Genomic DNA, 18,804 nt, shown 5'->3' with positions numbered 1-18,804 from the left:
GATACTTATTAATTTACACAGGGAAGAATAATGTTAGACAGAATAAACCTGGAGACACCACCTTAAGCAAATAATCAAAGGAACATCGTCAATAAAATAGACAAATAGATGCCACATGCATTCTGATATCCTGCACTGAGGACACTTCTGTGATTTTCCCACCAATACATGCATAACATGAATCTAAACATGAGGAAGCACCAGACAAAGCAAACTTGAGAGACATCCTACAAAATCATCAGCTACTCTTCAAAATTACTAAGGTCCTGAGAAACACAGACAGACTGAGGAAACGTCTCAGATTAAAGAAGATGAAAAAGACACAACAACAAAACTCAGCATCCAAGACCAGAAAAAAGAAAATTTTCTTTTGTTATAAAGGCAATCACCGACATATTTGGCAACCTAAATAAGGTACATAAATCAGAAAAGAATGATCAAGCAAATGTTGACTGTTAACATTTCAGGTACCTACATGAAGGGCAAACAGAAATTGTTTTACATATTTTGCAACTTTCTCCCAAAGGATGCAAGTGAGAATCTTCTGGATGCCTTGGTACTTAGGAAAAGAATATTCAATATACCTATTAGCTTTATACTATACACTTTAGGTTAAAAAAAGGCTGAGAATTCTTTAGGGCTGAGGGAACTATTTAGAATATGCAGTAAGAAAGCATTCTGGGGAGCAAGGGTTAGGAACACGCTCAGAGATGTGACCCCAGAACATGCGGCTGCCCTCAGGGAGAGTTAAACTGAGTTAAAGATGAAAATGGAAAAAGAAATCTAGCCTTTTCAGCACAACTGGCAGAAAGAGCTCTGAACTAGATGAAATCCAGAGGCTGACGATCAACCATGGATTATTTCCAGCATTAAGATTTAGATCAGAATAATTTATTAACATTAAAGACAAAAATAAAACCCAGCATTTCAAAATAAATGGGAGATTAAGAGAGAAGAAAATGGAGAGAAAGGAAAATCTTAGATCAAATATTTGAACACTGCACTTACTTGCGATCATGCAGAGAACGTACATTCATTTCAGAAGATTTGAAAGCACAGCAGAGCATCATGGTGGGGCTGACTCACCTCTCGAGTAGCTAGCTGGTTGCTGAGTTCCTCAGCCTTCTCAATGTTCCACTCTTCCACAGCTTGGTCTATCCTCTTTTCAAGTCCCGACTAGAAAGAAAAGAAATCTCAAACTTAGAGGCAGGAAAGAAAGGCAAACCGTTGCTAGCAAAGACTATGTCACGGGACCACACCAAACACATGAGGTACTTAGACTACTTCATTCTTACAATGACCGCACATGGTAGTTGCTACCACTCCCATTTACTGATGAGAACGTGAATCAGCAATATTAAATGACTTATCCAGGGTCAGATTAATTGAATTAAGAAGAAAGTGAAAGTGAAGTAGCTTAGTCGTGTCCGACTCTTTGCGACCCCATGGACTGTAGCCTACCGGGACTCTCTGTCCATGGGATTTTCCAGGCAAGAGTACTGGAGTGGGGTGCCATTTCCTTCTCCAGGGAATCCTCCCAACCCAGGGATCGAACCCGGGTTTCCTGCACTGTAGGCAGACACTTTTACTGTCTGAGCCACCAGGGCAATAAATTATTAGTGAGGCTTCCCTGATCAGCCTTCACAGGGTAATGTGTGTATTAGTTGCTCAGTTGTGTCCAACTCTTTGTGACCCCATGGACTGGACCCTGTCAGACGCCTCTGACCATGGGATTTCCCTAGGTGAGAATCCTGGAGTGGTTACCATTCCTTTCTCCAGGGAATCTTCCCGACCATGGGATTGAACCTGGGTCTCCTGTGTTGGCAGGCAGATTCTTTACCATCTGAGCTACCAGGTAAGGAGATGCAAATCCACATTTCTGTGATCCTAAGGACTACACTTCCCTTGATAACAATATGTTAATAATAATAAGTTAGAAATTTTAGCATGCTTATTATATAGCATACCCTTTCTCATTATAGGAAAGCTCATTTAATCCATATAACAATTTGATGAAATAAAACCGTTATCCTGTTTTGAACACAAGGAAACAGAAGCTTGGACTCATCAATTTGTCCAAGTCACAGAGTCTGTTAAGTGTTAAGCCATCACATGAATCTATTAATAGATTTGCCCAGAGCCCATATTCTAAACCACCCTTTTCCTTTGCCTCTTTCTCTACTGCCCATACCTTCATTCACCAGCCCCTCCTAGTCTCTGACTATGGGTATTAAGTTGGATATTAAACACAGGAGGAAAGTTATATTTTACTTTCCTATGGAAATGCTATTTACTAGCTGAAGATACTTCAAGAAGTCATAATTAAAATTTTCATGGGATTACCAAACAGACTAAATAGGATATATCATACCCTATGAAAAGATACTTGTTAGACTTCAATAACTTGAGTTTTAGTTTGTAGAAACAGTTACCAAAGAAAATACAAATTTTTTAAAGAGATAGTCTAATATATGTTTCTTAGAAGAAAAGTTTATCCCAATGGCTTATCTAGTGTATCTTCCTCACTTTTGGTTAATAGACTTCTCCCTACTTAACCTAATAAAAGAAGTCCAAGCAATGTCTCTTCCATCAGAGTACTGCTTGATTATAAGAGAAACTTCACTCCCATGGAGCCTTTGTTGAAACAAGACTTTAAAAATGCCCATGCATAATGTGCCTAAAAAGATTACGGAAGCAAAGACGAAGGAGGCTATCACTGACGGCTTCTGTGTTAAGGAAGACTGTTCCTTCTCACAGTCCTTCACCCTACCCAGGCCTGGAGGACGATGTGGTTTTTTCCTTGCTCTGGACTGGAGCTTCAGAGTGCCATTCAGTAGCCTCTCAGAGTCTCTGAGCCCAGGCCATGCTGCTCTACTGTCCTTTTTTCATCCTGGTCTTGTGATCATCCACCAGTCTCCAGAAATTTCTTTTTTGTATTGCTGCAGAATTCCTCTCTTGATGATCCAAACAACATCCTGGACTCACTCTTCCAACATCCTTCATCTTCAGGGGCCACTAAATAACAGCCCCCCACCCCCACCCCAAATCTACACTCAAGGCCAGGGACTCTACAAGTGTGGTCTATGTTTCAGTTCAAGTCTGCAAATGATGCCAGCCTGTGAACTGAGCTTGTGCCAGCATGCAAATCAACTACATGACTATGCATAGGTTTGCCTAGTTGATTTTTTCTTAGAAGAGGATGGGTAAGGGATGATGAGGACAATCAGACTTCCTCAAAGAAGGAAGGTGGATACTGAGTTACACTCAGGCACAAGCTCTTTATCTCCTGGAACCTTTGAATACACTATCTCCTGGAACCTTTGAATACACTTGCTCTAGGCCACATAAGAGCTTTACAATCTAGAATCCTTTCCAAACACAAGATTCTGCCCTTCCACTTACCTCGGGTCCTGGGAGAAAGTGAACTTGTCGGGGCTTCATTTGGACCCCATACTCTAGCACCATCATATTTATTCTCACAGTCCTTCAGCCCCTTCCTCAGTCTCCTCTCCTCCCTTCGGGCCTGCAACTCATGAATAACCTTTTCAAACTAGACTCTAAGCCTCAAGTTCTCAAAGTTTGAGTCTGAACCAGCAGCATCAGCACTACTTGAGAACTTGTTAAAAATGCAAATTTGAATCAGAAAACTCTGGGGGTGAGGGCTAGAAATCCATCAACTTAATTCCCTTTGGTTACCATGGAGACACAGCTTACAGTGAAAGTCCCCAAAACGGAAAAGAAGAACATTCCCCTTTTCTGGAAACTTGTATGAACTGCTGATTGGTATAATTTTCACTGAAAAATAAATGAGCTAAAATTACAGATCTCTCTACTATCAACGAACTCCCATTCCCCGAGCCATTCCAACCAGCCTCTAACATAGCGGAAAGAGCACTGGGCCAGAAGTCAGAGAAGATGATCACAGCACCGGGCAAAGGAGGTACTTGGCTCATAAGCTTCAGTTTCCTTAGAGAAAATCAAGAGAATCGGCATGGATGACCAAAATTCTCCCCTAGAAATAAAATTCTAGAATTCCCCTTACATGTTCAACTTTGTTTTTAGCTCTTTTAGAAGTTGTTTTTAATATCAATAAAGTTTCGCTAGATATGACTTTGCTTTTTTCTCCCCCATTTCTCCTTTCTTTTCAAGTAATTTATTTAAGTAAAATGTAATAGCTCCTTTTGGCTTTGAAAAATTTCTGCTTCCATACGCACACCCAGACTCTTTGCTTCTATAAAAAGACAGTAACATTCCAAATATTTTCAAAATGCTTAAATAATAATAATGAGGTTAAACATTTCTATCACCTTAAGACCAAAAGCTAACAACAGTTTACAAAGAACACAGTTGCTGAGGTCAAACCTGGATTCAAATTCCAGCTCCTCTACCTACTGGCCAAGAAACCCTGAGTTTTGTTCCCAAACCTCTACAGGCTGCAGTTCTCTCACCTGTAAAATGAGAATACTACCATATTCTTTGCAGTTACAGTAAAGGCAAAAAATAGAATACCTAGCAAAGTTTTTAGAACATAGTAGTCACTCAATAAATAAGGTATTCACATTATATCTATCAGGATACCATTAAAACAAAGAGAAGGTTCACTTCTATGTAACTACACACCTCATCACAGTTAGTCAAGGGCTCAGACACAAGTATAAGACCCAAGATTTCAACTTTGAGTCAGTCAGTCATCTCACAAACTAAGATTTGAGTAGTAAGGCTTTCTACAAGTTGTAAATTGGACCCCAGAGTAACCTTTACTGGAAATATCTAGGGCATCTTTCACACCACACGAGTGGCAAGAGGCACAGAAGCACTGCTGATCCTCTGCAAGGCCTCAGTCACTCAGACAGTTAGTTCAGTAGCTCAGTCATGTCTGACTCTTTGCGACCCCAGGGACTGCAGCACGCCAGGCCTCCCTGTCCATCACCAACTCCCGGAATTTACTCAAACTCACGTCCATTGAGTCGGTGATGCCATCCAACCATCTCATCCTCTGTCGTCCCCTTCTCCTCCCACCTTCAATCTTTCCCAGCATCAGGGTCTTTTCCAATGAGTCAGCTCTTCGCATCAGGTGGTCAAAGTATTGGAGTTTCAACTTCAACATCAGACCTTCCAATGAATATTCAGGACTGATGGGGATAGGCCTCAGTGTGCTCCAAAGATGCCTCTGGCAGGACTCAGAATTTAGCTTAAGATATATCTCAGTACAGACAAACTTAGAGATGGCAATTTGGTCACAGGTGGAAAATCATCTAAGGCCAGTATCTGACAGGTTCCCATGAGGCAACACATGACCGCTAACTAAGTTTTGCTGCAGATGTCAAGGCAACAGTACTCTAAGTATCTAAGAAATTAATGGGTACTAGGCTTAACATTAAGGATTAATCATCCATATGTGTGTATTAAAATTTCTTTTAATATACCGATTAAAATTGTTTAGGTCAAACTGTAACATAATGCATTTCTACAGACATTTTGCTACTGAATATTCAATCAGATAATACATTCAACTTTTAAACCTTAATACAAATGAACTGTCCACTCAAGTTTGCTGTTCTATGATCAGATCTAAATATCTAGGGAAAAAATTAGGTAACCTCTCCATAAAGGAGGAAAAAAAAAAAGAATTAAGTGTTGTTACTTTTACATATAAATCACACCCACTTAAACTATTTGAATCAAGTGAGAAAGATCCCCTGGAAAAGGAAATGGCAACCCACTCCAGTATTCTTGCCTGGAAAATCCCATGGACAGAGAAGCCTGGCGAGTTACAGTCCATGGGGTCGCAAAAAAGATGGACACGACTTAGCAAATAAACAACAAAGTAAAACTAAGTTAGACTATTACTTCAGAAGAATTTAGATTTGGGACTATTTTCCTTTTCAACCTGCTCTGTTTTCTTAGACAAAGCATGCTGGGCTTCAGTTGCTTCATCTGTATTATGAGAATAATAGCTGGTGGGTATTAACCTACCCAACAGGGATCACATAAAGATCAAGAGAGAAAACTCTGTACCTGATACCAGGAGAACATCGGGTACCTCTACATTCCCACCACCAGCCACCTGACTCCCTCCCACTCCAGGCAGCCAGCCTGTGATCTGTGTACCAGATCTCCATGTGAAAGCCTAGTAAGAAAAAGTATTCTTCTAAAAAAACAAGTTTGAAAATAGCCACACAGTACAACAGCAGCTTCCTCTCATAAACAAAAATTATCAAAGACCTTGTGCAGTTACTCTGCAAATTATTAAACGTACCTTTGGTTTTTCTTGCCAAAAAAGTACCCATTAAGTAGACATAAAACTACTCCCAAAGATGACTGCTGACTAACCAAATTGATGCAACTAAAGAATACTTGAGGCATTTATAATGAAATTAATGAGTAAAATTTATTCTAAAGAAATTCCCACATAGATTCAACATTAATTATGTTACGATTATAGAAGTTTTATAAGACCCAGAACTGCTGCCAGAAACACAATTATAGCTGTATTTAATACAAGAACACTTTAAAACAGCTCTATATATTAGGAAGATTATATTTTAAAATATAAGCCCCTCTGAATTGTCAGGGAAGCAGGTGACAGCAGTGTTATAAATACACATCCTTGGTTGGGCAATAGTTTCAACAGGCTGGCAGTGTTCCAAAAAAGGGGGGCGGGGAGGAGAAAAGAATAAAAAAGATGGATCACACAACAGACTTAAGCAGCTCTTTTTGTTTTACCATTCTTGAGAGTTCAGTGACTGAGTGAAAAGGGGACTAAAAAGGGTTGCTACAGATCAGCCTTTGCTCCTGAGTAACAAAATAATGGACCAGAAATCCATGCTAGTTTTGTCCAAACTGCATTAGGGATTTTCATGATCCTCTCTATATTTCTCGGGCAGTAGCTATTATCTGGTGGACTGACATTTATTCTTAGCTTTTATCTTGGTGGCTCCAATGTGGACATCTTTTACTGTCTATTTACTCTGCTGGATTCACAGTAGAGACTCTGGCATGATAGCCCAAGGGGGCATGGAAAACAGTGATCCCAAACCAAAGAATAAGTGTGAACCTGCTGGCATGCAATTAAGCTGAACTACCAAGAGAATATGAAATCATCTGGCTTCACCGAATCCTTCCTTTCCTCTTACACTTACTAATAGAAAATTAAGTGCCGGCAACATCCTGGGCGATACTAGCCTGGCCAGCATCAGTTTCCTTGTTCAAGAGATGCCACGACTTTCTTAGTCAGATGTTACTCATACAGAGGATCGCTGCTGTTAAGAAAATCCAAACTTCTAAATCAGATCAGCCTGGCGGGCTGCTGTCTATGGGGTCGCACAGTCGGGCACGACTGAAGCGACTTAGCAGCAGCAGAATATATATAAAAGGATTTACAGTAGTCTTCCCTTAAACAGAAATTTCTTTTTAAAATGGAGCTTGACTTATCATTTTTTTCTAGAATACATCTAATATACAATGTGAAACAGAACACTACCTCTTAAAACTGAGCTGTACAAAAGACTTTGCACAAGGAATCCTAGTATCCTTTATTAAAGTTACTCTTCACGAATCTCAAACTTTAGACAAAGAATAACTTAGCCATATCTCGCCGATTATCAAGAAGGTACAATTTCATACATGTAGGGAAATAATATTCTAATACAGATAGACTATAAAAAATACTCTCAAAATTTCTACTTTTTGAAAAGGCTAAAAGACTGAATTTTATAGTTTTATCTTCACTAAGAAACAATTTAGATATTCTAAAGTAAATACAGGATTCCCTGGTGGTGCACACAGTAAAGAATCTGCCTGCAATGCAGGAGACCCAGGTTCGATCCCTAGGTCAGGAAGATACCCTGGAGAAGGGAATGGTAACCCTTTCTTGCATGGAAAATCCTATGGACACAGGAGCCTGGCAGGCTACAGTCTGTGGAGTTGCAAAGAATCAGACATGACTTAGTGACTTACAATATAGTTACAAGAAAACATAACAAATATTGTAAACAACTGAAGATCAAAGACTACCTAATTCACAAGCACAACTTTAAAAAATATTCCCGATGAGAACCAGTATTTCACCATTTCTAGGAATTCTCTGGTGGTCCAGAGGTTAGGACTCGGCGCTTTCACTGCAGGGGCCCAGGTCTGATCTCTGGTTAGGGAACTAAGAGCCTGCATGCATGCAGTGTGCCCATAAAATAAAAAAAAAATTTTTTTAATTAACCATTTTTTTCCCCTCAAAATAACAATCTAGTCAGCAGTTAGGACTCTAAAGCAGGTGGGCCAGAGATGGCCTGAGGACCACTGCTGTCAGCATGAGCCTCCCCCCTCATGCTTTGGAACAGCTTTGCCACAGTCAAAAGCATCCTCCCCACATGATCCCTCCTCCCAGCCCACCAGAATCACAGTGGTCAAGAGCACAGCAATCACATTAAAATGCTTATCAGCCTCTTGGATGGTGAAGCTGGAGAACTGAGAATGGTGGAATAAAGTCTGGGTTTGAGCTTCAGCTCTAACCAGTGATTTCTGTAAGAAATATAGCATTTCTGTACCTGCTTGAACATTTGGGAAAAGGAGATTGCTCAATATCTGTAACTATTTGCAGTACAAGGTGATCCCGGTACCAATTACCCAGTGTTCCACGGACTAGGTGACAAGAATTCTTGGCAAAGTTGGAATCAACGGTTCACATGTAAAAATTCTGTTGTGTCAGTTCTTTAATGCATGTACCCTCAATGAGGCACCCAATTTTAAACCCCAACGATGGGTTTAAAAATCAAGCAGTTTTTCACAAGAAATGCTGATGAACCAGAAAACAGTTACAATCTCTACGTACATACAGTAGTATACAGCAATGATCCTGTCCGTATATGCAAGACACAATATTCTTGGGCTTTAGCCAAGAGGCCTCTTACCTCCATTCCGGCCCAGAGCTCAATTTCCATGCTCCTGAAGTCTGTCAACATCCCCCAGATGAATGTGTAAGTTACTCATTCATTCTAGCCTCTACCAAATATTAACGCCATCTATAGACTGGCAACTGCCAAGCGTGTGTCTCGAGACTCAGACTCTCCTCCAAGCTCCTGCCTCATTTTACCAATGGCCTACTCTATTCTGCTTACTGATACCACCCATGCCCCAAAATGAACTTTGGATAGGCCTCGCTCTAAATCTTCTCCCCTCCAAAGCTTTCACATCCTTGTAATCAATGTGACTATTCACACCACTGCTTAAGTAAAACCCTGAATGGTTCTCTCCCATCCTCCTGATCCCAATCTCCCCACCACCTCATAAGCAATCCAGAGGCAAATACTGTCCATTCTGCTTCTACAGTGCACCTCAAATCCATCCTCTCGTCTACCTTCAGCAGCACCATTCTCACTCAAGCTCCCATCATCTCATGTCTAGCTGAGTCTCTTTAACTGTTCTCATCTGCTTTTGCTGCCCCAAGGTCCATCTTCCACGTAAGATGCAATCTTTTCATACATAACTGTGATCAAGTCACTCCCTCCACATAAATCCCTTGAATGGTTCTCAATTGCATTGTGACCAAAACCCCGTTCCTTACTGCTTCCTTTAAGGTCCTGCATGGTTTGGTCCCTGCCTGCCTGCTTCTCCAGTCTTATCTTGGGCCATTCACCCTCCTCCTCGCTGACTCCATCCAGCCAGGCTGACCTTCTCACTGCTACTCACATGTCCCATGGTGGCTCTTCCTCCCCAGCAGGATCTTTACCCAGGTTATCACCTCTACACTAGTGAGCCTTACATAGATGGTTCCTTGCCATCCTTCAGTCTTAGTGAGACAGGCCTTTCCAGACCACTCAGCTAATGTGGGGCCTTCATATTAATTTCTTCACAATACCCTGTTTCTTTTTTAACAGTTTTAAAAAATGATTTGTAACTATATATTTACTTGTTTATCTAGCATCCTGCACACATTAACTTCTTCACTGAATGAATTAATGAGGAGAAATACCTTAGGCAAGACTAATTACAAACAGTTTCCACTGGTGAATAGAAGATGCAATAAAAAAGATCTTACCTTTTCAACTTTTTTCCTTTTAACAGGGGGGTCAAATCTCTCATCGACTCCAAAATACTGGGTAAGCTCCTTCCACTGGGTTTCACTTGAAGACGGTTCACTGTAAGAAGATAGACAATAACTTATGTTTCACCCAAAATGTACTCATTTTTACATTTACTGTTTTTAATTCATTACTACAATTATATTACATCAACTACTTCTTAGGTTTCAGAGGTAATTCAACTATTTGCACAAGTTCTACAATACTGTCTAGGATCAACAGATATTTTAAATTCCACCTACCTATGAGATTCTTCTTCATTCTTCAATTTACCTGAAAAGAATTCACAAAGTGTCAATACCTAAGCATTTGGTTATTTCAAAATTATGGTTATTAAAAATTGTTAGGTCCAACTAGTCACAATTTAACACTATTTGACAATTAACCTGAATTAAAACACCTTTTCTGGAGCGTTTTCTTTTTTTCTTTTCAGATCTAGAAGCTGAAGTTTTCTGTTCAGAATGCTTTTTATGCAATTCTTGAAATTTCTACATAAAAGCAAAAAAAAAAGAGCAAATACATTTTGAAGCAAAGTATACATCTGAAAAATAACATATCAATAAAAACTATATTCTTAACATTTACAAAAATACAAATATAATGAAAGTAGTTTAGTTCTTCTTAAGATACTCTATTGTCTGAGACTTTTACAACCTGAATTATCTTCATTTATTTGCAAACAAGTCAATCTGATAATTTAGGGGTAAAAGTCAATGACTCATAGACTTTGTAACAAAGAGATTAAGACTGAAACTCCTCGTGTATCGTGTTAAGCAAAGTAGTTAATCCTACTAAATGTTTTTTGTTCTTCTTCTTTTTATGAAAAACAAAACAAAAATGAACACAAGTACCTGAGTGATCAATGAGTTGGCCACAGACCCAGAGAGTAATAAAACCATTCAGAATCAATCTTCCCTACCCGTTACCCACTACGAACACATACATTCTGACCCTGGCAGAGACACACAGGCACAGACTTCAATAAGAACATATGAGAGAAAACCTACATTCCACATATTTAAGGGAATTCCAGAGGGACACTCTTCATATGCATTTGCATTTGCCTCTGCTTCAGTGCTTGGTCCATCTGTAGGAATATCTACGACGTCTGTCTTTTTAAAGGTCCCATCTTCTTTACCCTCCTGTAAGTTAAGTTCAGAGCTCTCTAATGCGCTATCATCGTCAGAATTCAATTCAACATCACTTTCATTTAGGCCAGGAGGTAGCAGCCCACTCCACATCTTTTCTGCTCGAGGGAAAAAAAAAAATGAATTAAGATGTATAAAGTAGACATGGAAAGAATTTTCAAACCATTAAAAGATATACCAGGCATGTAATAATTATACCAATGGTTTGGGAAAAGTCCATTTATACTTTTTAAAAATTGGTATAAAGCAGGATGCACCCTCCATACCAAAATAATTTAAATATTTTGCTTATATAAATTTTTTAGAAGTGTAAAGTACTTTAAGTAAGTCTGTTACAAGACACACCTACAGCTGAATGACTTAATGACAACAAAACCTTGATCCTCTAATACATGGATAATTTTGTCCAAAAAACAGAGGAAATTCAGTAAAAGCATTCATAGTTCAAGAATGTTAAAAGCCTAACAATATACACTGCAGGTAATTTAAGAATTATAACACTATGTTTCAAGCTGTAACAATTAGAGAAGAAAATAAATTGGATGTTTCGCCTTTATTTGAAGGTATAAAACTTCAGGGGACTTACTATCTATGAAGGAGGAAAACAATTACACAAAGGAAAATGTTTAAGCTGTGCAAGGAGTTTGACAAAAGTATGGTGGAAAAAAGGATGTCCCAGTTTTACATTTTACACTGCTTGTTAAAGTAATACTAAATGGAGTATAACGTTTACAAATTAACAAAAACGTACAGCTTTTTAAAATAACAATACTGTATTTGGAAAACAAGTACAGGGTGATTTTTATCATTAATTATACATTAGTTAGCCCATTGATAGAGAGAATCATTAACTATTGTTAAGTCTAATAAAAATAATTTTTAAAAACTGAAGTTGTAATCATTTTCTAAAATTATGATAATTGAGTACATATCACTCTTAATCTCCATGGCACAGTCTAGTTTAGCATATGTAATAAGTCAAAACTAGTTCATTTAAAAGATGCCTAGAATAGAGAAGCTGGTTGTATAGCTCATGATTTACCGTCAGCTACAGGAATAAAAGGGAAGGGTGAAAATCTTTTTCACTATCTTTCTGCCCTCTATTGTGTTAACCGGGCACTGCCTCTGAGACAAAGTATCATGGCATTTTGCATACTCTGAACAATGGATTCCTGATAACTTTTAAGGACCTCCTCCCAAGTACAAAGAATCAGCTCTCACTTTTCACAGTTTGGGTCCAGTCTCATCAGCTGCTGGCTCTCTGAAAAACATCCTCACCAAAACATTCTCTTGGCTTTTTCAGAGGAAGATTTCTAACATCTAACTACTCTAACTGTAATTCTGAGGAAGTCATTTTTAACACCTCTGACCCTCTTTTTTCATCTGTAATACAGGGCTAATTACCCTGCACACAGGGTTATTCTCAGAATGAAATGAGGTAAGCTACTGAAACACTCTACACAGTGTTCAGGAGGTTCTGGGGACTTGATCAATGACAGGTTCTTTTTGCCATTATCATTTATTTCTGTGGCCATGTACTGCATTTTTATCATTTCTATTATGGGTGGCAGCATCTATATAAGGTAGTTTTGAAATTTCTAATGTTTGAGGTGCATTCATTCAGTAATTGATGCAAGTCATTTAACTCCCTGATTTCCACAGTCTGACATGAACTTTCAATTAAAAATGCTGATGTCTGGTTTTCTGAATGGAGCAATAAAATCAGAAGCAAATTACCAGGAAGACAACAGAACCTAAGCTTCAAGGCTCGTCTTTTGCATAAGTTCTTCCAAAGCACTATACCTGATTTTGTATTTTGAATCTGTATTTCTTTTTTTAAAGAAGAGGACTCAAATTACATAAATTCCAAGCCCTATAAAACCGTCTGTGTGTATGCTTAGTTGCTCAGTCATGTCCAACTCTGCAACCCCATGGACTGTAGCCTACCAGGCTCCTCTGTCCATGGGACTTTTCAGGCAAGAATACTGGAGTGGGTTGCCATTTCCTCCTCCAGGGGATTTTCCCCACCCAGGGATCAAACCCACCTCTCCTTCACTGTAGGCAGATTCTTTACCACTGAGCCACTGGGGAAACCTGAATCCATCCCTAAATCTGGACCGAAGATTTTAAAAGTTGGAGCGGAGGTAGTGTTGAGATACTGTTAGCACAAAAGACATGACGTATAATATGCCAATATAGAAAAACAGTTGTGGAGCTATTAATAAAAACATTTCTACTGTTCTGCGAAGTAGGAGGAAGGCTGTGATACTCCGTTCTACCATGACTTTGCCACTGGCATATAATGCACCTATCCATTTCAGGACTTAAGGATGGTAACAAGTTTCAGAGTTAGCTTTCTTAGCACTAATTGGGGGTTCTATGTTTTGGAGCCACTGTTTCTTCTCCCTGTCCACAGCATCTTCTGCATATCCACTGTGTGCCAGGCACTCTTCAAGACACAGAAACAGCAGTATACAGAATGTGCAAAAATGCCTAACCTCATGGAACCAACATTCTTATACAAATGGCAAGCTTCTGTCCATTAGCAGCCAAGTACCACTCAGCCCAGACTTCAGTTGTGGCAGCTCAGATGGGCACAGTTCTTCCATTGGGCCACTGCTGCAATATCCTCACAGTGTGAGTCTATGCTTTGGGCACCCCAAGGGGCTTCACCTTGGGAAGCAGGGCTAGTTGCTGTGGAGAGGGCATGCCTTTCTTCACCAGCCCTTAATCATTTTTGATCACTTTTGGACTTCCTCAAAATCATCTATGTTTAGTAAGTTCTTGCTGATGTGGCATTAAGAACTGCCCTCAGCATGCTATTGGCTAGTATGATAACTTCCTGTGTGTGCCCACAGTGGGGGAAAAATTAAAATAATTTTTAAAAAGTGGACTCTATGTTCAAATCCGTAAAAGGAGGCAAAGCTCAAATAAGACGTTGTTTCTGAACTTAATCCCTAAATATCCTTAAAGTGATGTGCCATTCTCCTGTGACCATAACATACACACATACACAAATAGCAGGACAACTTGGTGGCCACTGACAAATACAGATAGTTAACTGAGAAGCCTGCAAAGTGAAGCTGCCCACCCGAGCAGCAGCTCTGACAGCAAATCAGCCAATATAGAGTGGCTGCTTTGTGACTTGTTTTGGGCTTAGGTTCAAAAACACTGTCTTTCTATTCAAAGCATATGCGTGTTATTTATACATTTCCAATTGTACTACAGTACCAGTTGGTCCCATTGGGCCTCCTGTTACTTCTGTTTGGGTTGCTCTGGATTCAGATTCTCTAGTTCTTTGAAGCATCTCTCATCTCATATCTTTCAGAATGCATTCTTTCATTTTAAAGCAGATAACCCTTCAAATGTGGGCATTACTCAACCATTCTCAAGAAACATCACATACAAGAGACCAAGAAACAAGTTTTTTAGTGTAGATTATAGTCAAGTCTACATAACAGTCCATGTGTTGATATATTAACTTTTATGTTTTTAGCCTGTAAGTCAAATACTTGAATCATTTAGCCCCAAAGATGTGAATCATTCAGAATCTCCCTATTCTCTGTGATTCTGAATATCAGCTTCTCCATTTCACATACTCTGTACTGCTGGAATGAAGATTCTTCCCAATCCACAGTTATTCTACAAAGAAAAATTCTGTGTATGCCATGCAGTCCAGGGTTGACATGATTTATGATGAACAAAAATATTTATGTCACATCCCAGTCTGAATGGCTGGGCTTTCTTTTGCCCTTGGAAACCAAGCACAGCTGCCACTTAGCACACCTGGGCAGGTATCAGTGTATCTAGAAGAACATGACACAGCTCAGCGGTTCCTCAGCTAAGGGTTTTTCTAAGTTTTATGAAGACAGTAATGGAGATTTCTAAGCTAATTTCAATACTCAAAAAGCCCAACATATTTCATTTTCCCTCAAACAATATCATGCACCTTTAGGTGAGGAAACTTAAATTCAACGAAACATTATTCTTCACCACATTTTCATTCATCTGATTGGTAGCTAAAGGCCTGAGTTTTACTAAAACGGAAAAAACACAAATTAACGGGTACAGTTTAGTAGACGCAATATTTCAAAATACAGCATCCATGGAGATATCAAATTACAATAAATGGGATTCTAGGTTGTGAAAGGATTGGGAGCCAATGGTAGAGCAGAGGAAAAAAAACAGTTTTAGAAGTCAGAAGATGGGTTTCTAGTCCTGAACAACATAACTGTGGAAAAGCCACTGCATCTGTCTGGGTCTTCACCCTTAACCCAAAACATGAAGGGTGTGATCAAATCTCTGAGACGTCTTGAGGCTCTAATATGTCTTTTTATGGATCTCAACATTATGTGTGCCCAAATGCCCAGAATCACCTCATTCTTTGATGTAACACTCCATTTTTTTCTCAGTCAGAACAATAATAATTAAACTCCAACACCCCAGAAGATAAGGTTTCTCTCCTAACCCAGCCACCACAGCGAAGCTTGCTAGTTTTCAGTAAGACTGTACTTCACAGTATACACCTAAAAGATGCTCTGAAGAAAGGGAAAGAAACCCCACCGTGACAGAAGAAACAGAATCAAAAAGAAAAACAAACCAGGTCATCGCTATAAATGGCATACAAACAATGTGACAGGCATTGTTTTACCCTTTACCCTCACAATGACCCTTCCGCTAGGAATTATTATCTAAACCCCTTTTACAGATGCGGTAACAGACTCATCCAATGGCTGGTGATCCACTAATCTTAGAAAAATAGAACTCTGTAACTCAAAACTGTACAGAGTGCACAGTTTAAGTAGTATTATATTCTTGGTGACAAAGATTTGAGAGTGGGTCTGAAGAATGTCCCCAGCCTGTAATTCTGTTAAAATCTGATCAAGAAGGAATTTTTTCCTCACGTTTTAAGGGCAGAAAGCTATATAAAAATGTTATACCCAATTGAATACAGGCCTGGGTAATAATACCACATTTTCTGAAGTCCAGGTAACTGCTTGTAATCAAGACTCAGCCTAAGCAGTTTATGGGTAAATGTCCCGACTCTTATATTTCAGACTTTCAATTCCATTTTTACTGAATGAAGTTGCCTTATTTCCCAAATTTTGTATTCAATTAGAAATAATCACAGAAAACTGAAAATCTTGTCTGATCTGAACTTAAATCTTACAGAAATCGTAAACCACCAACTACCAATCTGGAGATCCTGTTAAACAATTTACACAATAATCAGTTTCTGTGACTGGGCATTAATTACTTAACTGAAATACTTCTAAGCATGTTATCATCAACATTAATGCAAATGCCCTGTTCACGTTTATGAAATATATGTGCTCCGATTTCTCAAAAAGGTACAGAAAGTACAACTGAATCTCAGGCCTGACTTCGGATTTAAGTTACCAATCCGATTATCCAGATAAACTATTTAGCAGGATTTTGCACGTATGCGTATGTCAAAGCGAGTGTCTTGTTCAGCCTAGGGCTAGAAAACACTCCCCGAGAGTCAAGACCCTGCAAGAAAGATTTACACGTAGCCAATAGTATTTCGAGGCCCATTTAAAAATTGGATGTCTCAGTGAGAATACTTACAGGGTGCAAGACCGCAAGAGGGGTGGCTCTAGAAATGTACACCTTTCGCCTCACGGCCGAACAACCCGGCACTCTGCAGGCTCTCCTGCGGCGGGGCCACACTCCGAAGCCCAAATGGGAAGAATCCTCTCTCGGCACAGAACTAAGCGCCACAGCTGCTGATGTAGGATGTTTACCTTGCTGACTCTCCCATCAACTGCAGCTCGTTTCCGGGTACGGCAACTGTAAACAAGAGCCCGTTTCCCGAGTCGAAAGCCTTCTCATCCCTTCTCAATCCTGCCGGGGTGGGACGGAGAACCCCTCTCCCACCAACAGAACGGGGATTCCGCCGCGCCGCCGCGTCAGAGCGAAGCGGAGGCCGGTTCGGCCGACGCTCCCACGGGCCCGGTCAAAGGCTTTGCAGGCCTGACCAAAGGCTTTACGGGCTCGGCCGAGAGGCTGCGAGGTCGCCAGCGCTTGCCCCCTCGCTCCTGGCACCCTGTCTTCCCTGGGTTCGTCTCCCTGGAGCCCAAGAGCCAGCCTCACAATCAGCCGTACTCACCGGTCCGGACCGTGCCGCCCGGCAGCCATCTTAAGACCTGCCAACATCGCGCCTTCTCATTGGCTCCGACATCTCGGCCAATGGGCTGGGGCCGTTCTGGCCTGGGGTTGCCATGGTAACCGGTCGCGCTGGGCTCGCCTTTTAAATAAATGAAAAAGGGCGATTCGTTTCTTTCTACTTCTTTTTTTCTCGCGCCATTTTCTCCTTTCTTCTAGACGTCTTAAAGACTTCGTTCTTTTTCCATCCCCTGCCGTACTCTGGTGCTCTGTGGTGAGGAAAGTGCTGGCATAGGCCTTAAACTGAGTTCATTCCCCAAAGACTGAGACTCGCTGCGGAAGCTCTCTAGACCCTTCTGGGAACGTTTCCATTCATTCAAACTTCACCCCTGCTCCCTTCCTTACTTTCCCACCCCCTCCCCGTACATATTTTTTTGAGCAGGCACCGTGCCAGCCTCTGTTTAGAGCAAAATGGTCTCTACCCCTGCTCTCGTGGCGCCTAGCATCTGGTAATGGTGGCAGCTGCTACAGACTGGCTGTGTGGCCTTGGCCAAAAACTCATTGAGTTCCTTTTCCCTGGCAGCCACTGACTCAGGCTCTGAGAAGGGGGTTGGGAGGAGCATTGAAAATAGGCAAGGGGAAAAGAAATAACCAAAAAAGCTATGAGGAAAATAAAACAGCATATGACCATGATGGAAGTGGGACTATTTTAGAAATGCTTTCATATTCTGAAATAATGTTCTGTCATAATAAAAATACATTTCTGTTTTCTAGTGTTGTAATGATCATGTAAAAAAATACATGTAAACCCCTTAAGGCATTACCTGGCCCCCATTCATTTCCAGTCTTTTAGCTATTTGTTGTTAATGTCACTAACCTTATCAATAATGCCTTTGAAGCATCCCAAATATGTGTAAAAATTGCATATGGCACTCAATAACGTATCATGATTTAATATAAATAGATGTTTAATACTTAGCTATCCACTGCCTAACCCCCATTGTTTTCCAGAAGATGTGCTAGGTGTATGGAGTAGTTTCCTATGACCCCAGAATGATAGCAAAATCTGAATTGACAAGCTTGGGTCACAAAGACCCTTTCTTACATTCACATTCTCTGATTCTGGAATAGAAGCAGGGCTGAATGATTTAAGGATCTGTATGAAACTCTCCAGGCCAAGTGTGTCCAGCCTCTCAATAGTGTTTTCCCTGTATCCAGATACGTAAACAAGTTAAGCAGTTGAAGAGAGAGTGTGTCAGAAAATTCTGTTGTGGCTGTTACATTAAGCCTCCTAATTGCTATCTTAGTCTGGTGGGGTTGCCATAATAAAATATCACAGATTAAGTAGCTTTGTTGTTGTTATTTACTCACTAAGCCCTGTCTGACTCTTTTGTGACACCATGGATTGTAGCCTGCCAGACTCCTCTGTCCATGGGGTGTTCCAGGCAAGAATA

The 18,804-nt window shown here is 40.2% G+C and overlaps 1 protein-coding gene across 3 annotated transcripts in view; it reads right to left on the bottom strand.

Annotated features, from left to right (window-relative positions):
- The window catches only part of FAM204A (family with sequence similarity 204 member A), a 28,836-nt gene extending 11,443 nt beyond the window's left edge, over positions 1-17,393 (bottom strand). Inside the window, exons 1-7 of one of the 3 annotated variants that reach the window (XM_081536474.1) lie at positions 17,355-17,393; positions 16,814-17,035; positions 11,084-11,322; positions 10,477-10,564; positions 10,319-10,349; positions 10,034-10,133; positions 1,087-1,176 (exon numbers count right to left, since the gene is read on the bottom strand). In XM_081536474.1, the coding sequence (XP_081392600.1) occupies positions 1,087-1,176; positions 10,034-10,133; positions 10,319-10,349; positions 10,477-10,564; positions 11,084-11,317 (543 nt within the window). In that variant the 5' untranslated portion in view covers positions 11,318-11,322; positions 16,814-17,035; positions 17,355-17,393. Of the gene's footprint in view, positions 1-1,086; positions 1,177-10,033; positions 10,134-10,318; positions 10,350-10,476; positions 10,565-11,083; positions 11,323-16,813 lie in introns of all 3 variants that reach the window. The other 2 variants (XM_081536483.1, XM_081536464.1) reach the window with 2 other exon arrangements.
- Between the last annotated feature and the right edge of the window lie 1,411 nt (positions 17,394-18,804).

The sequence above is a fragment of the Giraffa tippelskirchi genome, chromosome 2, assembly GCF_054371585.1.
Source record: "Giraffa tippelskirchi isolate mGirTip1 chromosome 2, T2T-mGirTip1v1.2.pri, whole genome shotgun sequence".
NCBI lineage: Eukaryota > Metazoa > Chordata > Mammalia > Artiodactyla > Giraffidae > Giraffa > Giraffa tippelskirchi.
The sequence above is the reverse complement of the archived record's forward strand: the minus strand, read 5'-3'. Positions and strand labels throughout refer to the sequence as shown.